This window comes from Chlamydotis macqueenii, chromosome 10 (assembly GCF_036417535.1).
Source record: "Chlamydotis macqueenii isolate bChlMac1 chromosome 10, bChlMac1.mat, whole genome shotgun sequence".
NCBI classification, from domain to species: domain Eukaryota; kingdom Metazoa; phylum Chordata; class Aves; order Otidiformes; family Otididae; genus Chlamydotis; species Chlamydotis macqueenii.
Genome location: NC_141565.1, coordinates 3,175,344 through 3,198,162, shown reverse-complemented (window position 1 = coordinate 3,198,162; position 22,819 = coordinate 3,175,344). Strand labels below are relative to the sequence as shown.

Here is a 22,819-nt window from a genome sequence, read left to right as displayed (position 1 = left end):
GGATAGTGCTTATATTTCTGACTGTGGATAATTTTGCATGAATTGAGACACAACTCAGTTTTAAATCTCTTTCATAGCAGCACACTTCTGTTGATGTCAGAGTGCCTTCTAATTTACAGTTGTGCAGAAAGGACTGGCATATGGACCTGAACCAAGGAAAATAATTGAAGAGAGTATGTTGATCTGGTTGGAAATACGAGCAGAAAGATAACTCAGTGTGACAAGACTAACGCATGAAATAGTTGGAAAAACTGCTAGGATTAGGATGTTCCGTGTCCTTGAGCAGATTACCAGCAAGACACTGAAAGGTATCTGCTGTATTCAAAGACCTCAAATTCAGAGATGGACTTTTCATACCTTTTACCCATCTCTGCCCTCCCATCAGGAGTTAAGCCTCCCTTGCCAGCAGTTAAGACTCAGTCACTAGTCTCAAAGAAAATTTATTTCTCAATAGCAGGCTATATAAAGACTTTAATGGATTCAATGAGGCAGAAAGAAAGAGTAAAAGGACAGAAGGAAAAAATAAAAGAGAAAGATGTGTGGAAGAAAAAAAAAAGAACTGGGGCCCATTGTAGGAACCCAGGAAAAGGAACTAGGCAGCAATGATTGTATCTCCTGAAGTGTCTTTTGTTTTAGCCCAAAGTAATAGCAAAGAATAGCCCTTCATGGCGAGGCTTTAACACTCTGTCCAAGACTGATCTCTGTATTCAAAGGGGGAAAGTAGAACATTCATGAGATGCATGCAGAGTTCCTGCTATCCGTCTCCTCTGTGTGAGGTTTTCAAACAGCTACTGCGATATTTTTTTGTCATTCTCCTGCGCAATGAGCATTTAAGGACACCTCAGATTTGTTAACGGAGATTTTTATGCTTCTCTCAGTGATTTTTCTGAACTTCTGTTTGGTAGCTGGGGAAAGTATCAAATAGTAAGCTTAAATCAGAATTGTATCTTCATTATTTCATTCCTTCCCAACTGCACCTTAACAGCAGAGATCCACTTTTATATGAACACTTACTTAGACTGGATCTAAGCCCTGGTCCACAGCCCAAGCAAGTCAGAAGTGTGTTTCAGTGCACCGCAGGACAGCTTGGGGCACAAGCAGATGTGAGAGTTTTAGGGCAGATAAATCATCTGATCTGTCAACTTAATGTATGAAAAAGACCAGCTGTGATGTTTGCAATGGTAATACAGTAAAATTTGCTGAAAAATTAAAGGTGAAGCCAAAAGGTACAGATTAACACTGAGGCATCTCTATAGAAGAAATGTATTGATTGGCTAAAGTTAACACATAAAGGCTTATTTTTTCCAGTGAGGTTACCAGGCACTTTTAGCCCATTATAAAAAATATGTACAGTAACTCAATTTAAAAAATATTCTAGAAATGCAGTCGTTTCAGTCATTTGTTTGTACACGACCTTTTCATACTTCATTTCTCCTTTCACAGTACCTGCCCTTCCTCACCAGTTGTCTTATCCCTCATCCCAAAAAATAATCAGTGAACAATATCATAGAAGAACATCAAACAGGAGCCAAAATGTAATCCATACAGCTTCCAGACTGGCTCCCTCTTAGCAATTTAGAAAGCAGTTTATCGGTGTCCATCCCACGGCCCTGTATGCAAAGGTTGGTGTTATATGACATTCCTGCCAGCGGGAAGGCAGTCTCTTTAGTTCCTGCAGTCAGTGTAGGCCAGATGATTTTTGTCTTTGTCTACGATGTAAAGAAGGCTTTGTAGTAGAAGTTTTGTTTACAAGGCTGTTCTTGTGAGAGTTACAAACTTTAATTCTGTATACCACCCCGGTGTCAGCTAACATGGACTGAATCCAAACTTGGTCTTGAGAATGGGAAAGCTTAGTGAAATAAATTGCTACATGGCCAACAAAGGCGGTTTCGGGCAGCTGCTGGTGCTATGCTGGTAACTAAAACACATCCCCGAGAAGTGAGTTGGCTGCTGTGCACCTGCTATTCGCTGCTGCTGCTAGGCAAATGGAAGATTTGTGTGGTTAGAACAGAGAAAGAAAAAAACCTCAAAACATTCTGTATAAGCTTGGTTGTGTCGTATCTAGAAAGCGTAAGGCACTGCTATAACACTCTGACACAAAGAATTAACTGTAATTAAAACTTATGTGAGTTATTTCCCGTGAATGTAAAATGTGTTCATTGCAATCTGAGATTCCGTGCTGACCTGAACTATGGGTAGGGTTTTTGTGGCTTAGTTTGTGTGCCAGTTGTTCCTGGAGTGCCTTCCTGAGGTTAGAATCTCAGCGTACCAAGTCTTGGATGAGCACAGCGAGGTGCCTCTTTTCCCCGAAGAGCTTGCCTTTACATCCGGGTAACAGACAGTCAGAGATCTCTGTTGAGCTCGAGGGGTGAAGGGAGAGCAGAGATATCAAAGCATTTGTCAAAGATGGAAAAATAAATCTGTGGCAGTAACATACTCTTCAGTCACACTGTCTTCCAGCCCGATGTCTTTTTTTGTGTGATTCCTCTCATTTTTCCTAGGCATCACATTGCCTCTTCTGCTCAGGCTGAAATTCAGCTCAAAACACAATTAAATTGCAGCACGCTGCCAGGTCAGTGTCCTACAAGTCAGCCTTGAGGTGATTTAGGTGCCAGACTTAGAGGCTGTTTAGCAGGGAAGTTACGGTGCCATAAGCCTTTAAGTAAAATAAAGCTGTGACTAACAACACTGTAACAGATGCGGTGGCCATAGGGAGTGGAAATGTGGAGAACTGGGGTCTGGAGGATAAGGACACTTGTTAGCTTAGGGGGTAAGGCTGTTTGTTGTAGTTCTGTTATGATTATTGTACTTAACACACAAGTAGTATTGCAAATGCTTTCTGTGAATACATCTTTTGGCTGTCACCATGGTGACAGGGGCCTGTATTGTGGATGACAGAACATCGTCTGTCATCCCGTGGGTATACACACACACCTTTTTCAGTAATAAATGATAAGCCCTCTAGAATCCTGTAAACCTCCTGAACCTCCTGATAGCGTCATAGACTGGTTTCAGTTGGCAGGGACCTTTACAGGCTGTCTGGTCCGATACACGGGACAGTTTCGTGATTACAAAAGTTATCAGAAGAAGGAAGAGGTATGAGCGTGCTATAGGGATGTCTTTTTTTTTTTCTGCCTGCTTGTTTACTATCACTTTTTTTCCCAGCATTTACTGCCCAAGGTTAAATGCTGCTGTGGGACTCTCAGAAAATAGTGTGCAGAATTGACTGAGAAATCGTTTGGAGTTGGCCACTAACAGACCTGCTTGAGTGCTTGGAACATTGATAGCCTACGTATCAAAAAACGCTCATGTGTGACCAGTGCAAAGTTCTAGGACAGTTCCCAACTCCTATTGTACTGATCTTTCATGGTTTTAGTATTTGCAATTATTTAACATTTCTAGTGTAGTCGTGCATTTAATTGATGACTTCCCAGATGCTGTCTCCAGTGCCTAATCCTTTTCTTACCTCCTTCCCAGTCAAGGCCTTTGTTCAGGAGGTATACTCTGACTGCTCGAGTGATCTTTGCCTTCTGGCATCTTGTACCTTTGGTGGCTGCCTGAAGAAGGAATTCTAGATAGGAAACCTCACCTTCTAATCCTTTTGGTCGATAGCCGTGTATCCACTTTCCAGACTGCACTTAGCATTGGTGTTCGATTGGGAGTGGTGTGGTGGCATGAGTTTTTTGTTTATTTGAGGGGTTTTTTTAAGGACAAGTGAGGAAAATCAAGCAGAACAAGCAAGCAATCCAAGCTGGAGATGATAAGGAATGTTTCTGGTAAAGCTCTGGTAAAGCTCTCTTCCACTGGAAAATGTTGGTTTACTGAAACTAGCCATTCTTCAGAGCAGCTAGTAATTATGTGAGGGCAACACTCATCTAGAAAACCCAGTTTCATGTTCTCCAGCAAGCAGTCAGAGGGCAAACAAACCTTTACTGTCCTCTGGATTGGACGAATGAGTTGGCCAAAAATTTTGAGTTCATTCCAGGAGATCTTACAAATTTTTCTGTGACAGGAAAATCGTCTCTGTTCTGACTCATGCATCTTTATCAGCTTTACAGGTTAAACATTTTTTGAATGTGTCAGAACCTACTGACTGATGCCTTCAGAGCTGGAAGGCATGTCTCGAGTAGCTAAGAAATCAAGTTCATTTAGGGCCTTATCAGTTCCCTACTTCTGCCTGTGTAACCTCAGTAACGAACCCGGAAATTCGGATATTAATATGGGATAATTCTGACTCGCTGTAAATTATTTTCATAGTAATGGGATTGTCCTGTATCAGAAATAGTCATCACTTTTTAAGCAAAATTCAAGTTTTTGTGCATGTGTGTAACTAATATCAATATCTGTTTGTTGTGTATAGGCAAACTAGATGGGATTCAGAAGTCTGAAAATCCCGGAAGGTTCTGAAAAGGAACAACTTTCATTTATAAAAGCTTGAACTTTTAAAAGACCTTTTCAAAACAAAAAAAAACCCCTCAGTTGATTAATTAGTCCTAATTTATATTTAAAATTCTTCCTGATTGATTTTTAAAGTTGACTTTTACTTGATTAAATAACAGTCTTTGATTTTGAGATATTTGTGGCTCTGCAGATTTCCTGCTTGATGGGAGCTCTGCATAAACACTTCTGGTTGCAGTAGTGGCCTTAGTCAAGATGCTGTAGTTTGCTTCCTCCCGATCAGTCCTCCTCTCCCTGCCCACAGCCACGGGGCAGGTCGTCGTCTTTGTGCGCTTGAATGTTAACAAACCCAATATGTTAACGTTATTCTTTTAGATATTCTCAGTTATAGGATACCATTATTTCATTTGCCATTCTAGTTCGGGGCTGGCCCGTTGATGGTGGAGATAAAATAATCAATTTAAATCAATAGCCTTTTCAGGGTAAAAAAACCCATCCAAAACAAACAAAAAAATGTAAACAAACAAACAAAAAACCCACCAAAAACCCACACCACACCCTATTGTAGGCACCAGGGACAATAATACCCTGATTTTATCATCAGATTGCTTCTTCTGTGTTTACAGTGGCAGGGCTGTATCTGCTTGCCAAATTGTAGTGCTCATTTTGCTAAAGGTTTTCTGCAGCTTTCTGCACTTGGAAGTTACACTACAGACCTCCTCTTGATCCACAGAGTTATTTTGGGCATAGCGTTTTTTACAATTGTTGGAATTTTTGCATTGACGGTGTTAACAATATATTAACGATGTGACAGTGCACTTTCTAACACACTCTTAGGTGTGTCATTGCTTGAAATTGTTGCATCCTTTACTTTTTTTATCAGCATAACTCCTCTGTGGCCACTCAGGCAGTTGGTAAGTGTAGGATGAATATTGAGTTGGGACAGTGTAATTTTGGAGACTGAGAAACAGCAGCACTGGGAGGATGCAAGTCATTGCATTGACTTCCTAAGATTTCTCTGAGTTGTATTCACGATAGGTAGTTATCTAGGAAGTAAGTCTTCCCACTCTCCTCCTTTGGCGCTTAATGACAGCAAAAACATTGATGAAACAGTGTGACTAACAGTCTCACAGTGTCTTCGTTCAGGCTGTGTCCCAGTTCAGGCCAACAAGGTTAGCATTGTGTGGATTCACTAGTGGATCTTTCTGTACGCTTCAGAGCAGGGTCTCCAAAAACTACTATAGACCTATGCATTGATTTGTAGACTGCGTGAACTCAGTGTAGCCACGCAAATAGTTTTCCTGTAAGCCTTAATCTAGATAAAGTGAGTCTCTTCTCTTGATGCTGGGAATCAAATTTTACAATGAATTTGAACAAGGCCTATTTAGACTGGAATGGATTCTTGCAACACACAGAACTGATTTCAAGACATCCTTTCAGGACCCAGCCCGTGTATTACGGTCAGTACCACTTTTTTAGAAGCTGTTGCACATTCTTTGTAAGCGATTAGGTCATTGTTAAGCTGTGCATACATATGGTCAGTTCCAGGAAGAATCTGGTTATCTGCGGTTACCATTATTTAGTGCTTAAATGCAGGTGCTCACGTAATTGATTTAAACAATGACGTAGAATTAACTGCTTCTACAGTTTATATGTGCACTCTTATGTGTTCCGTTCCCTAAGATTGGGCTTTACGGATTCTGTCTGCACAGAGGGGAAATTCTGTTCCAAGAAGCACTTCTCAATCTGTGTTTTCCCGTTGTACTGGTTGGGCATTCTCTGCAGAAACACTGAAATGCCCTTCTACTTACAGAAAATCATAGAATCTTTAAGGTTGGAAGAAACCTCTATGATCATAGAATCATTTAGATTGGAAAAGGCCTTTAAGGTCATAGAGTCCAACCGTTAAAACATTCCTGGCAGTGGTGGGATTCGAACCCACGCCTCCGAAGAGACTGGAGCCTTAATCCAGCGCCTTAGACCGCTCGGCCACACTACCCCGATTCATGAGAGCCCATGAGATGCATCCACGGGTCCTGAGGGAACTGGAGATGAAATTACCAAGCCACTGGCCATTGTATTTGAGAAGTCATGGTGGTCTGGTGAGGTCCCCGATGACGGGAAGAGAGGGAACATAACCCCCATTTTTAAAAAGGACAACAAGGAAGACTCCAGGCCACGCAGCCGCAGCTCTGTGCCTGCCTAGGGGTGCGGTGTGGAGTGCACCAGTTCTGCAGTGTAGACACAGCTGTGTTCCGAGATACTTGTGTTGAAATCTCTCGGGCCATATTTGTGACCATTTCTGTTTGGTTTCTTTTGGTAGTCTAACAAATTAATGTTTTGGGGCAGCAGTATCTGTTAAATCAGGGATTTTTTACACAAATACGTGGAAACCTAGCTTTCTATTTGATCTAGGCAGAACACTTTTTTTTTTTTTTTAATAAGGGTCATAGACCTCATAAAAACAACCAACAAGCTTGAAGAATAATTTTAGCAGAAATAAGCCAGATCTTGATTTCAATGGTCCTGGGCAGTCTGGAACCAAAACCAGCTGTGGTAATTGTCTGGGAAATAATTTCAAGTAACACGTATTTAGAAAACTTGATGCTGCTTGAGGAATATTTATGGGGAGAAGTAGCTCATCATCGAAGTGAATTGTTCACTCACTTCAGGCGGGAATGGCAGCTGCTGTAGTGCACTGATATTTTCTGCCGTTGGTGCTTTTTCATTGCTTTCCAGTTCAGCCGTATTCCTGGATTGGCCTGAGGGGAGGCTGAGTCAAAACTTCCGCTGTGTTTTTCTTCCCCTACTTTGGAAATTTTGACTCCAGGTAGGCAGGTTTTATGAACACAGAATATGTTGTTGAAATGGAATTTGGGAAGTGCTGAAAAGTTCATAAAGTCTAACCCAATGTAAAGAATAATTCTTGCTGGGAAAAAAATAGAAAAGAAATATTTTTACCCATTTTTTAACATTTAAATTAAGCTTACAAATACTGACTTTGGCTTGTTAAAGTGTTTTTCAATTGAGAGGTACCTCCCTTCTACCCATTCAGTAAAAAGATTGCAAAAACAAAATGGAATAGAATGTGGTAGTATTTTGGGGGTTTTGTTTGCATTGACTCAAAATGAATTTTGCAGTTGGGTTTTCATTTCATTGTAAAGGAAACTGTTTCTGCTTGATTCAGACTTTTATTTATTTATTTATTCCCTTCACCACCACATGGATGAAAATGAGGACTTGCACAGCTCTGCTAGACAGAGACTTTCCTGTGTCCCAGCCAACGACCTCGATGTGATATGGTACTGAAGTGTTTATTCCTTTCTGCTCTTATCGTGCCATGTAGAATCTTCTGCCTCCTGTGATAACTGTCCATTTAAAAAGGTTCTTAGGTTCCTTCATTAAGTCTCCTCTCCTGGCCCCTATTTTCTAGCTTGTTTTGCATTCCCAGTGAATTTTGCCCCTTTCATACTTATTTCTCAGCTCTCCAATCTCATTAAATTTTCTTCAGCCATTTTGCTGACTTTGTCTCCCCCCACTCTCCCAATCACACACCATACAAATCCACTCATCTAGTATTTTCTTTGGGGTTTGCTTCAGCTTCTTTTTTTCTGCATATGAAATTTTAGCTTTAAAATGTAGGCAGATCTGGAGATTTTTCCCACCTTTTGACATACTGTTTGAAAACTTGTGAATCAGCTGTCATTCCTTTACACTGCTTTATACCTTTTTTCTTGCAAGTCCAATTAATGTTGAAAATATCTCTTTTTCAGTTGTCATTTGCATGTCCATAGATGCTATAGTGTCATATTAGTGAAAGACTCTCTTTCAAACAATGCTGTATGGAAAATTTCACAGAATACCGTGGCAGTTGAAAAAGAAAATTTTTTATAGTGTTGACATCTGCTGTTAACATCTAGGAAGTTAGAATTTATGAAACTGGAAAAATATGGCTGGATTAACTGTGGCTTTTACTTCTTAAAAAAATTTTGGATGGAAATCATGCCCAAATTCTAATACCTCGGTGTGTCTACAAAGACACCAGAGCTACCAGACAGTGGTAAGACCATTGTATTTACATAGTTGTGCTGATATGATCTTCTGCATGGACACTGTGAAGCAGGGTGAAAATTACCCTTTTCCCTGTCACATGAAGCAGGCAGTGAAATTTTGGTTCCCACGCGGTTTCTTCACACAGGAGCATACTGCAGTGTGGGCATAATTTTCTTGTATTTGTCCTGTGTAGACAAACTTTGTACGTCACTGAAATCTGAAGCGTGCTCAGCAGTCTCCTCTTCACAAAGGAAGTGGTGGTGTCAGTCTGGTTTTCTCTGCCCACTAAATAAATAGGTGAAATGACTCGTCGGTAGGCTGGAAACACTAAAAGAAAGATAAGGGTGAGCAGGGCATGGGCTCAGGTCTTATCTTCTGTATAACTCTTCAAAATACTGAGTTTGGGCAAATCCATCTTTAGGCTTTTAGATTTCTGTGGGTGTGCTGCTCAGTTCATTGCATGCAAGGCTTCTTCCTCATTCTCAACAGACTTACTGTTTATCTGGCTTGTTTTCTCACAAGCCAAGTCACCATCACTTGAACCTCTGTGGCACGATGTGGGCAGAATGTTCAGAGAAGCACCGTTTCATTTAGGACACGAAGTTCAACAGTCCCAGTAGCCATATTTGCTCTGTAAAGATACTTAGGTGTGAAAAGACGCAACCTGGCAGTTAGTTCAGCTCTCGAGATCTTTATGGTGCCTTGCTCATGAAATCATTGCACAGATACCTAGGTATCTTTAAAACTAACCTTGAGCGATGCCGATATCTAAGTCTCTTAAGGTTTTGGTATTTAAAGTTCCAGTGCTTGGTACTTACTCCCAATACTTCCGTACTTAAGGTTCATGGCAGTCAACGAGACATCTGTTCTCGGGATCTTTGGTCCCAATGTACTTTCAGCTAAGCACCTAAGTATGCTTAAGAGATGTTAGATGTCCCGGTAGGTGCCTTTCCACATGTACATCTAAATATCTTTGTAAATTTGTCTTTCAGTTGTATTGTAATAGGAGAACTTGGTGCAAAAACTAGCATGCCAGAAATTTGTATTTTGTTTCCAACTGGCTTAAACACTGGCATTGCTCTGACAAGGGTTTAAAAAAAGCATTTTGAGCATTGGAATGCAAATTAACATACCAAGCAATTAAAGTCAATTAAAACAGGATGCAGTGTAATTAGAAACAGTTGTGTTCACATTTATATTCAGAGAGGTTGGATGCGTTGAAAGAAAAGAAAACAATTTAGGAAACTTTTAATGCCTACAGATGTGATGGTGATACTAATAGTGGCATTTGATTTCTGAGATGGCCCGTCCTCCCTCACCTCCCGAGCTCTGGAGAGGCACGGTAAAACGAGCGACTGATGCACTGGGATTAAGTGGCTCAGCATACTGGAGACTCCAACACCCCTAGGAGCGGTGGCCTTCTCTCTGCTCAGAACACAGTACATGTACCTGTTGCAGTGCCAGAGAAGCTTGCAGTTCTAGCAGCCTCGTTAGCTGTATTAGCACTAACACCGACAAATTGTCACCAAGGTCAATCGGCTCAGGAAGAGCGCGTCTTTCCCACACGTGCTTCCTTCCTATCTCCCTGTGTTGTTTTGGATATCTGGTTAGTGTTTATTGCCAGGAAGGCTGAGGCCATTGAGCTCTAGATCCTCTTTCTGCAAGGTAACCAGGAAGGAAGGAGAGCTCTCATCCCTCTACAGCTGAAGCCCAACTATCCTCATGGCAAAAATGACTACTGGAAGTTGTGGTTCTGGTACTTGCACTAATGTTAGTAAACGTTGATGGGCTGCGGACGGCATTCAGAAAAGCAAACACGGAACTGGAAGTACAGGCTGACAAGGATGGCTGCTGTGGGATTACAGGCTACCTACTGTGCCAGGGTGCCTTTACCTGACCTCTCCTGGGCAGAGACGTGTGGTTCCAGCTCTCCCTTGATGGAGCTGAGTGAGGAAATGCACCCAAAGGAACCTGGGAAGAAACCTGCCTCTCCAAAATTGCAATCTGTTCGCTGACGTAAAGTGTTTTAAGGCAGTGGCAGGATGTGCAAGACAGCAGGCTGCAAACCAGTATAGCTAGTGAAGCATGATGCAGTGAAATGGTATTCGTCAGTGTTCTAACAGATTCTCAGGTGCGATACCTTCCATGTCATCAAATGCACGTCTGCTGACTATCCTCTATTAAAAGCAACTAATGATTTAACAGGACAAATAGCTGGCAAAAATTAAATACAGAGACATGAAACCCAGTTGCTGGCTGCTCCATTCTTTCCACCCAATATAAGACTCGGAGCAGGACCATGTACATTCCATGTGTTTCTTTTTTTGCTTTTCTTTAACTGATGATCTGTTTTTATTTGAAACCTAAGTGTGGAGAGCAGTCTTTGAGATAAGATCTGTTTGAACTCGGCCAGTCATATCAGTTTGGGTTTCCACTAACAGTCAATGATAGTAAATACAAGCATTGGAATAAAACTTTCCATTTTCTATTTTATTGACCTATGAATTCATCAGTTTAGGCTTCTGAGATCTGTAGGAATATAATGGTTGTCTCAGTTTCCTGGGACATGTTCCAAGATCTGCCATGGGATTTTAGTTCCTCCATTTCGGAGTGTACCAGCTGAGGCACACGTTAGATGATTCTGTGTTTGGGGTTAAGCACTCAGCATGGTCTGAAAATCAAAATTCAGTTCATTAATCATGAAAATGTGTTTGAGAATCCCTTCATGGGTGCATTCTCTGATGTATCTCTTTCATTTACATAGCCATGAGGCAGGTAATGAACGTTTGAATTTAAAATACCTATTTTTGAGGGCTATACAGGTCATGCTGTTCACCAAATGATTCTCCCCATCCTTGCAGCCTGTTAAGTAATTTTGACTTGTGCAAGGCAGGTGTATAAAAGTATCCTTGTACATTAGGATATTTTATACCTACCCACAGGCAGAAATGGCTACAGAGAATTATGGAAAGCTAAGTTTAAGGTATGTTTTTATTTAAAGGAGGTATTTACAGTGACTTGGAATTTATCACTTCATCCATCTCCAAGTTTGAATAGCTGCATACTGCTCTCAAGTTTGTGATTGTAAAATAGGATCAGTTCTGCTCAATTCTTCCTTTGGAAAACGTGACTTCTTGCAGGTTTCTAGAAAAGCTCAGTTGCTCCTCATGCACAGAGCAAACCGATTTCTGAAAAAAAATGTGGCTGTATATGTGAAAGTGGAAATTGCTGGGCTTGAGCACTTCAGAAATCTTGCGGAAGGTACTTTCCCTGGTGAGGGTATAGCGCTGCAATCACACGGAGGTGTACGTGGCATTTAACCTTTAGGCTGCTGAAATGTTTACTCCTCAAACACAGTCAAAGCAGTCTTATGAGATGACAGCTTAGTAATTACTGGGTGACTGATAATCCATTGCGTGTGTTATTATGGAATGTGTATAACATAATGCAATTAATTATTTGCTGTTATGAGTCGATTTCCCTGTGTCTATGTTTGGGTGAGTGTGTGGTACAGTGTACAGGTACGCTGTAGTGTAGTGTCTGGTCACCTGTCCACAACGAGAAAATAATTAATATACTTAAAGAGAGCTTCCCAATCTCTCTGTAAAAAAGTATTGAGCTTTCCTACAAGACATAAATAATTTAGAAGGGAATATATTTGGAAGACAAAATTCACCTGCGCAAACAAGGGCATTGAAAGCGCCCTCTAGAATAATTTTCCTCTAGAAAATGATTTATTTATTCCTCTAGAAAATGATTTCTTTTTTATCTAATAGCAAAATGGATGTGGAAACGAGGTGGTTTGGTTGCAGCTGGAAGAAAATATTGTTTTAATGTTTGCTTTCTTCTTGCTAGGTTGTATACGTAACAGCCACGTTCCCCTATATCATGTTGATGATTCTTCTGATTCGTGGAGTAACGTTGCCGGGTGCTTCTGAGGGGATAAAATTCTACTTGTACCCTGATCTTTCTCGACTCTCTGACCCACAGGTAGGACCATGGTCCATGTATGTATTTTCCTCTCTGACTGAGAAAAACTGCAAGAGTTTCTTGATTTTTAAAGTTTGAATACAGGCGATTGCTGGATAGTTGTTCATTGTTAGAGATCTGGAATTGTGGAGAGGGCTTTAAAGCCATCGCTGCGTACGTGTGTTGAAATACATTATTTTTTTAGTAGAAAAGTGCCTTGGTTGGTAAAGCAGAATTCTCAGAAGCGTTCAGTTGCAGTTGCTGCTTCTGCCATGGAGAGACGAGAGCATTGCCGCAGGTTCCACCGGGAACAACTTTAACCAAGACAGCAAGACTTATCCATTTTACAGTTCTTTCCTCATTCCAGATCTAAATCTCAGTCAAGATTAGTAGAGAAATTAATTCAGATGATTGTTGTCTTTGAAGCAGAAGTCCCTGTATGCAATCAAGGAGGAATGAAGTACTCAAACTAGGAACTGTGTCTTTTTCATTGTTTCCAGAGTGGAGATACTGGATTATGTTCATTTTTTTCAGTGACAGTTGAGTACAATAAAGCAGTTGTTATATATCATTTATCTGATACCAGAGAGGGAGAATGACAAAATCTTTACAAAACCTGACAGGTTGCAGACAGTGTTTTACTTGTCTGCTCTGGCAATGTAAAAGGCTTTATACAGTGTTACTCTAAGGCTGTTACAATATTAAATGGATCCTGAGATGGAGATAGAAAGGAAATCTGGGAATATTTCTCAAAATTAATTTTTAAAAATATACTTACTGAAAGTAACCTCTTTTAACCTCTGCTTACTGAAAATTTGTGTATTTTTTTTTTTTCAAAAGACAGTAGAGGGGACCCTTCACCTTACTTCCTTGAAGCGTCTGAAATGACTGCCTCATGTCAAGTTCACTTTAAACAAGTAATATTTCTCCAGAAAAAAACAACTACAAAGAAAAATATTCATTTAAAATATTGAACATTTTAGAGGAAAATTGAATCATGTCACCACTTTTGGACTCAACGATGTTTCCATTGCTCTATGCTGGCACAGACGGGAAGTAAAGGAAGGGTAGTGGGTATTAGAATGTGGGTGGTGTGCTGTGGCTTCCCAACAGCTAGCTGGCTTAGAGGTGGCCTGAGTTGGCCTCAGAAATTGGCACAGTGACAGGGAAACACAACAGGGTTCTCTGACATGCTCCCGGTTATTCGTTCGCAGCGTATAATGAAGTCAGACTGCAGTAAACATGGCAAGCCAGCCCAATTTCAAGTGAACCCCGTGCGTCTCCACTCATTTGAGCAGAGACAAGAAATGTGACTGTCGTATGCTTATCTGCGAACGTGGGTGGCATCTGTTGATTTTGTCCAGTTTTAACTCATGTTTCGCCCCGCTGTGTAGTTCTGACAACTGAAGTTATCCGTTGCCTTAAGAAAAAGTGTTCACAGAGTACGCTTTTACTGTCCTGCACCACGGGCATTCCTCCACCTGGGAAGTCTGTCGACCTGCTATGCGCAGAGGTCGTCCTGCTGCTTCAACGCTGATTCCTTTGCTTCTCCAGCGGTGTGTGAGAGGCTTTTAAAGAGGATTTTGCCGCGCGTGTGGATTTTTCACATGCCGCTGACACCCTTCCTTCTGTCTGTTACTGAGGGAGGGCATGTAAGCTTAAGCAACATCATTGTCAGGCGACAAGGGGGTTTATATGCCTATTTACTGTGCTGTTTCCATTTGGAAAGACATAACGTTGTTGCCATGACGATTTCTGAAGCACTAAGGGGTCCGTGAAGCACAAAGCACTCAGGACACATGTGCGTGTGTCTGTTTGTCCCACACATGTAGCTCAGCTGATACTGGAATGGCTTGGGAAGGCTGAGTGGCTTCAACAAGCCAGCTTTCTGCCCCGTTTCAATGAGACTTTAACTGACGCCCAGCCGTACTTCAGCCTTAGTATTTTTAGCACCTTTTTGTAGGAGAGAAGCTGAAGTAGAATGGACCATAGCAGAGACTGTGGACAGTGTGGACTGTGTACAGGTAATTTAACTGTAGTATGCGTGATGAAATTGTTTTAGAGAGTTGAAATTGAAATGGAAATATTTTGTTGAGATTAATCCATTTCTGAACAGAAATTTCTGAGTTGTGGGTGGGATCTCTGGTCAATTTTAAAGACATAAAGGAAGTTTGGCTTCTCAATCTTAAAAATAGTATTTGGCACAGTTTGTTTTATTAAAAAGTAAAATGGAATTGGTTCAGCTTTACTGCAACTTTTAGTGGTGACAAGACAGATATATAGATATTTCCCACTTTATGGACATACAGAATGTTCAAACCCCTGAATTTTTGTCTCAGAAAACCCCATTCCATAAGCCTCTTCTCAATTTGTTCTAGAGATTTTTGCCAAGAAGCAAATATAGGACAACTGAAGTAACCTTGACATTTGTCCTTCCAGTTTTCATCTTTACTCTTCTTTATTTAGATTTACTCCACAATGTCAAAGCATAACGCATTGGTACTAGCAGAGGTTGTTTTCCTCTTTGGTCGGAGATCTGTTTAAATAATGTTCCAGGGAGACGACTGTGTCTGTATTAGGAAAGCAGTATTTGAACCACAGAACCAACTATGTTTACTGTGGATTAAATAAATTAAGTTTCTCTTCAAGCCTCACTTCAGTTTGAAGTTCTTGAATCTTTTGTCTTTGTGTAATTTGCATTCCATGGTTCGTTATAGCTTTCTAAGCGGCCATTCATCTGTCTTTTCAGCTCCTCTTCGCTTCCAAGTGCTGTGTTCTCTATTTCATTTTTATATTCTATCTTTTCAGCAGACTGAATCCTCTTGGTCTGAAAATGCCATCTTTTGTCCTGTGTATCTGCAGAGCTCATACCAATCACTTTTCATTATAATAGTGGAATACGACATTTATGCTTCAGAAATGCTTTGTTTCATCAACAGTAAAGTCTCTATTAACCTTCATGCTATATACTCCTGTAACTGGCTGAGTTACTGATTTTTTTTTTTATTTAAAATATGTATTTTAAATGAAGGTATTCATTTTAGCATCTGTAGGGACGAACATGTCAACATAGTCAGAATTGCTCTCTCATCTGAACAGCTGGTGTTTACGAAAATCTTGAACAACTCTCATTAACCTGAATTTTGTGACTGAATTGCACGTGAAGATACATTTCTGTGTGGAAAGAATGCAGGTTGCACTTTATCTCTGATATACTCGTAGTGAATGTTAAGCATGATGAATCAATGACAGGGCAAGTTACATATAAGGCACAGGAAAATCTGAGCCTTCACTGTTTTCAGGACTGATTTTTTATTTCTCTGATCTTTTATTTGCAGTCAGAGAGTGTTACAGTTGCAATCGCATTTCTGATGGCAGAAACATTTCAATGGTTCACCTCCAGTGCAGAGCTCCCAGGTGTTTTCTGTGGGCACTCTTGCAATGGGTAGTCCACCCAGTTTGAAAACTTCTTGCAGGAGGACTTTTTGCATACATTTCCCTGGCACTGAAATGCAGTTGAATGGCTTGCAGCTCATTGGATCTTCCTTCTTGAAAATAAGTACCAAAACATGAATGCACAGGAGTGAGCATCAGCGTAACCTGAAAAAGCCCTGTGTGCTAGCTAAGCTAAGTCTTACAGTACAGACAACTCTTTTCCTTACATTGCCCTCTATCACTATTTCTTCCTTCCTGCATTTCCTGTGTGGCACTTAGGCTAAATTTTCGTGATCTCTGTGTTTACAGTGAGAAAGACCATTTTAGTACCTCAGATAACTGTTTTAGGGAAAGCACTTATTTTTGGTAGAAAATCACTTCAAATAAATGCTTTTTTTTTTTTTAAGGAGTTTTCAATGAAAACTACAATTTTCAGGTTAATATGAGTTTATCTTGCTAGTTATTCACTCCTTCTGGGCATTGTCTTAGTATCTTTGAGAGTATACATAGAATTGGACTTTAGAAAAAAGATGCTATTCACCAAAGCTGTGAACAATTGCTATCCAATTAGGCTAATTATAATATACGTGTGTGCGAGAGGCATTTGGGAATACTATGTAAGTGTAGAGATGTTTTCTTAAATCCTGTTCTGAAAATCCAGACTGGAAAAGGATTTGAAAATTTCTCTTCCCTTGACTTTTTCTTTCTGATGTTTAGCAATACAGAGTTGTTTTAGCGATGGGAGCTGCAGCAGAAATGCTGCTCTGGTTCTGCACCAAGAACTCTTTTCGTAGCAGTGGAAGAAGTAACCCAGATCGATCCCGTCTGGTGCGTACAGCCTTGGGGAGGCAGCAGCTCTCACCATCGCATCGCCACCTTGAGGCCAATGCAACCTGGGTTTTCAGAGGCAGAAGCAAATGAAAATTATCTCCTAGCTTTCAACGTGGAGGGCACTGTTGCATTTAAACCAAATTGTTAACGCTCTGTTTTCTTTCCCAAAAAAAAAAAAAAAAGGAAGAGGAAATTGTGATTTCATTTTTGGGTGGTTTTATCCTCTGAAAATCAAGGGAACTGTGTGCGTTCCTGAGCAGTGGATTTTTAGACCTGTGCTGTGTCTATCTGCGCATACAAATCCTTAAAATCGAAACCTAGGAATTTTCATGTGTTGGCAATGAAATGCGATGTAATTGCTGGAGAATATTTTTATGCCTTTACTTGTTTGGAATGTGACGAGTGAGAAACTTGCAGTCTAATGAGAAACTCGCTTCACAGAAACGTTCAGTACGGGGTGGACAGCCCAGTTTTTAGGTGTAGTACCTGAAGAAAAGGTTCAGAGGCAGGTCACATCCTAAATCTTACCAGCCTGTTAATACCGCGAAATCTAGTAAGACCTTCAGCAATTTACTGCATTTTTGACCATTGTAAGAGTCTGTTTGGTTTTTTTTTAATTAAAAAAAGTTAACTGGGAAAAAATAGTAGTAGTGAGAGGAGGAAGATGTCCACTTCCCATCACACTCAAGCAGTTCTGTTAACAGCTATGGAATTTACTCTTCTTTTTCCTACCCTTGTCTTCCCATTCTCTGTATGGTTTACTTCCTCAGGTATTAAATTTGTGAAGCAGACAGTTGTGGTGCACACACGTGAGCTGCAGTAAGTTTAAAGAGAGTGAAATGCCAGAAATTTGTACAAGGGCCATAGCTATGAAAATCCTTAGCTGAATTTACTGTCTACATAACTACAACTCCCACTTCACACATGTATCTTTGAACAATCTTTGTTCATTTGATATGGAAATTAAATTTCAAACCCTTCTTTGTATGAAAGGAAAAAGGCATCGCTGCTGATTGTGAGGCTCTCATGTTCCTGTTAAGAAGTAATCTCCTACCCAGACTTTTATATTTAAACTTGAAAAATAATCAATGCTTCTCAAAGTCTGCTGTTCACACCATCAGAACAAATTACTGAGATTTTAGACTGTAGGGTAGGCACAGGATGTGGGCTGGTACGATGTTTAGAAACAGTTTGCCCTACAGTGCAGTTTATAATCTCCACGATGAGGAACTGTTTCATTTTGCTCTGTACCATGGCTTTCGCATTACAAATTGTTTATGGGGTTTTAAAGAATAGGAAGACCAACAAGCTGCTGTAATGCAGTGTTCTTGCTGAAAGGGCAGAGGTGTTTAACAAAGCCGTAAACCATTCCTGCGACAGGTACTGTTCCCATTTCCCCAAAGAAGGACTGAAGGCAAGCTTGGGAGCACGTTCCGTGTTCCGAACGTACGTCCTGCTCTCTCGCAGTGAATCTGCGCTGCGGTGACTGGACACGGACACTTCAAAAGGCACGGGCTGAAGGCATGCAAGGTCTTCTGCTATGACAAAAATACTCTCTGCCATGCGTGAAGCAGCTTAGCATTTGTTCACTGCACAAGTCATTACATTGTGCAAAAATGTTACGTATAATTAAGTAGAGTGTGGGAAAAGCACAATCTGAATTGAATACGTCTTTGCTAAGCTGTTGGTTGAGATGCGTGAACATGGCATACCTTTGTGCCTCAATATGCACCGCTGTTTTTTTCAGCAGTGTGTCTATTCATTTTTATGTAGCAAATGTGGTTTTAGAAGACCAATTCTTGCTTCGGAGAGTTACTTCAAGCCCTGACCAAATAGTTTGCTGCCTTCTCCCCATGGTTTTTCGTTTTGTTTCTTGCTGTTGCCACACAAGCAACAGCAAGCTGAGCAGGCAGCGGCAGATTTTGGCACTTAGAGGAGACTTGTTGAAAGAATGGGGTCATTTTGTAATTTCCTTGTGGCTTCTAGGCCACATGAAATCTCTTCCAGCTATCCCTCCAACCCCCTAGCAACCTTGGCAATGGAGGGGCATCGTCTGAGTTTCAGGGAAATTTTAATTGCACTTTGTGGCTGATGTGATGTGCCACTGGAGGGAGACAGGATCCACACATTAGCTCAGTGCGTTGGCATAGCAGGGGGAGATTTTTCTCTTTTTACAATGATGGGACCTGAAAAGAACTACTAGATAAACTTGAAGAGCCACTTTGTGCATAAATTAATTAACATTATCAGGAACATTTAAAGAATTGTGAATACTGTCAACGTAGCTGCCTGTCAGCTGCTCTAGAAGTCAAGTCTCCTAGCAAGACAAAAGCTGTTGTTAAAAATTCATTTGTTTCAGATGAAATTAAAAATTGGTACCAAATATTAAGTGATCCTATGGATGTTAATGACAGGATAATGCTAAGGCACCTTGTGCACAGTGAGGAAGCAAATAAATATTCCACGCTGTCTCTGGGACTGCAGAAGTGGATATCTGACACCGTATAAATAGAGGCACTGAAAATATCTAGTTATTTTGAGAATTGCGAACAGGACTATTGTTAATGCTATTATTACAGAGGAATGAGAGAAAAAGGAAATAGCGAAGATTACTACGCTAGTGGAATGACGTGCAGCTTGCAGAAAATCTGTTATTTACTGTTTCAAAAATTGAGTGCTCCTGAAGATTGTTCTTCGAAGACCCATACAAAAAATGTTTTGTGATCTCCCAGGCGTTTCTGAGACACTTATTTCCTTACAGCTGCTCTTCCCTCATCCTGCCATGCTTTTTGTATCTGCTAGCATATAGTTGGTATGACACGTGTGTGTACATATGTGATTTATTTGCAAGGGCAGTGTGGGAAAGGGAGGAAAAAGTGATAGAAAGCAAGGAGAGCGAAGCTGGGAGATGACTGGCGACAGTTGCTGGGCAAACTCCCCTGATATATGTGGGAAAACAAGCTGCCTCTCCCACCGTGAGCTGTCACCAGCTGCCAGGCAGCTCACAGCAAGGATCCAGCTGCAGGAGGGGAAACAGGAAAGATGAGGAGATGCCTGTATTGGCAGTGGTGACTTTCTGCTGTTCTCTGCTCTGAGTGTCCATGCTGAATGGTTGACTGTTCCTTCCTTGTGGCCGAAGTAACTCCATTGTATCAGGACAGTTCTTGCTTAGCCTGTCGAAGCTGGATGGGTTGTTGACTAAATTACCTAGCATTGCGTAATTGTTTCTTCCTTACGCTTTATAAAATGTTTGCACACATATATAGACACACTCGAAAGGTGTGGCATCAAAGTTGTCCATGAAGATAAACAACAGCATGGGGTAGTCAACGTGCTTTCTTAACTTGAAATTCTGCTGTGGTGTATGACGTGATGGGTCATACTCTTTTCTCTGAAATAGAGCCCTTTAAGAAATAAATTTATTGCCGTGTTAATGTTAAATTCCAGAAACTTTTGTAATACAGGAATTCCTGCAAAGGTCATTAATATTTTTAAAGAGATCTTCTTCAACTGTGTTCACAGTTTTAGATTTCCGTATGTTAACGTATCTTCCCATATGGATGTTTATAGACAGCTCCTTTAAACACTGAGGCTCAAATAAACTGAACGTTCTGCCACCATTTGTGCCAGAATCTTGGCTGGAAGAATTTTTTTTAATGCTGTCAGAGAACAGAGGTAATAACGTGTTTTGTCACATCGGTGCCAACCCAACAGTACTTCAGTGTAGGGCTGTAAGGGTAAGGAAAGAAAGCTGCTGACTCGCAAACAGATGGGCAATAAAACACATGGAGTAAATGGGTTACGAACTTGGCAGGAGATCATCAGGCGCCGCTGCAGGTTGGGATACGGGTTCACCCATCTTTCATTGGTTTGTTTGTTGTCAGCCCGTCTGAACTTCTCAGAGAACATTCGAATCAAGAAAGTGCAGCTGGGTTTGTAAAGAATGGGAGGCAGAGTCTGGTTCCTGGTGATTTTGCGCTGAAGTTCTGTGTTCACATATTGATATTTTAGCAGAACAAACACAAAACCTTTTGCACAGACCAGAGCTTTAAAAAGTGCTGTTATTTTAAAGAGGTGTTTTCCATTATTCTTTTTACTGCTATTATTACATTTTGAAACAAAATCTTGTTTAAGAATTAAAAATCAAATGCTTCATTTAAAGATAGAAAAATAACATTTGACTTCTCAAAATAACCTTTCCATTTTTGACCAAATGCTTTTAATGTTTGACACAAATTTACAAATAATGTGAATTATGCTGAATCTTCATTCTTCTGTGAAATTAAACGTTTGATCAGTGTCAATATTTTCAGTAGCTCCCTTAGTGCCAAGAAGTGCAGGTCCTGACTACAATTCCTAAATGGCATTTTTAAAATTCTAGTGCTTTTTTTTTTATCTTGAACTCGGTTTTACTTTAAGTTTCTGCCAGCTCTGTGGCATAAATGAAAGGTTTTTCATTGCCCAGCTCTCTTTAAAAAGGTCTAGGCTCACCACAGAATTTTAGTGAACGTTGAGTGGCTTGTTTACTAAAATTTGCCGGTTGGGTATACAGTTCCTGTCACTCTAAAAACAACTCATGCTTTTAAGAGACTCTAAATCCCTCTGTGTAAAATAATAAAACAACGTGGTGACTCTGAGGGATGTTCACAAAAGGTATAGGGAGAGCTGGCACTTTCCCAGCCTGGAGGTCTAAATGAACTTGTTTTTCCGTCCATGAAGGTGAGCAGAAGGCAGGTGGAAAATGATTGCAAGCAGTTCAAGCACTGAAACAGGTACAGCCTTCAGTAGTTGCTGTCTTATGGAGGAAGGCAGAAAATGTGGCCCATGGGGAGGGACTACAAACAGAAACATTCTGTATCTTGATCACCACAACAAAGTGGATAAGGTGGTCTGGAGTCGTCGTATTTAACACTACAGATCTAACTGGCACGTGTCAGCATGCCTCTGACTTTGCAGATGGCTGCCTCTTTCGCAAGCAGAGAGGAAGAGGTGTCTTGAAGTGTAGTTCGGTCACCAGCCGTTTGCATCAGTCTTCTAAATCCCTTTTTGCACTCTGGGAGCGCCCAGAGTCTGAGAGGGCAGAGACGGGTACCTCAGCTTGAGTGACTGAGGCGGAGGCTAACTCACATGGGGGCTAATTTGCTCTCCTGGGTGTTTTGAGACTGTCCAGCAATGGTTTTTGGTACTGGTATATCACTGATAACTCTGTTTTTATATTCCTATAACTCCACTTACCTGCAGATTTAGTTTAGGTCACAAAAAGGTAATACATATCGTCACTGAATAAGGCTGTTGTTAAAGAACGCAGTCTGTCAAACACATCTCCAAATAGTAAAATATTAATACTGCTTTCTCTTTAGGTCCAAGAGCAGTGTGTGGGCGTTTTTTTCGGTGTACACTGGCTTACATTTTTACTTTAGCTGCATAGTCATACAGGTGCAAATAGAAGAACAAACTGAGTGCGTATTACCAGAATACAGGGTTGAAGACTAAATGAGTTGGCAGAAAATGGGAAAGGAGAAGAAATAAACAAAAACATGGTCCCTTTTTGTCTTCTTTCCGTCCTCCTCACGGAGTACTGCAGATTGGAGGTATCAGACAGAAGCAAATCGTCCTTCAGATGGTGGGGGGGGAACATGCAAGAAGTGGTTCTGAGTGAGAGACACCGCATCAAAGATGATTGTGGGTTGGAACGACCTCTGCATCACTGCGTGCTCCTGGCTGGATATGAGGAAAAATACCTACCAGCACATCAGCTCTTTGAACATTTCAGATAAGCCATTAAAATAAGCCTAGGATATTAGCAGCACAATATTTGTTTCTCAAATTAATTTCTCCAAGACAAATCCATCACAGCAAAGAGACGACAAGCTTATGCCTGAAGTTCTGAAACTAATTTTGTTTATTACTTTGCCTTTCTCCGTCCACCCCTTGCATTTATTTATGGAAGTTATCTAGAGAACTCAGAATGAGTTTTGTATCTGTTGATCCCCTTATGGGGCTGGGAGTTACTGTAGCACTTACAGCTCCTTACCTAGCGATGTGGGCTTCTTTAAACTGGAGTGCAGTTTCCATGACTTGTAACTCAGAATAACCAGAAACCCCAAATGCCCCTTAAAAAAAAAAAAAAAAA

General features: G+C 40.7%; 1 protein-coding gene and 1 non-coding gene across 2 annotated transcripts in view; one reads left to right on the top strand and one right to left on the bottom strand.

Moving 5' to 3' along the window:
* SLC6A11 (solute carrier family 6 member 11) overlaps positions 1–22,819 on the top strand; it is a 100,896-nt gene that overhangs the window by 38,544 nt on the left and 39,533 nt on the right. The window contains exon 7 of the mRNA XM_086755406.1: positions 12,307–12,441. Coding sequence (XP_086611532.1) covers positions 12,307–12,441 — 135 coding nt within the window. The remainder of the gene's footprint in view (positions 1–12,306; positions 12,442–22,819) is intronic.
* Positions 6,316–6,397, bottom strand: TRNAL-AAG (transfer RNA leucine (anticodon AAG)). Its single transcript has one exon. It is a non-coding gene; the product is annotated as a tRNA-Leu (tRNA).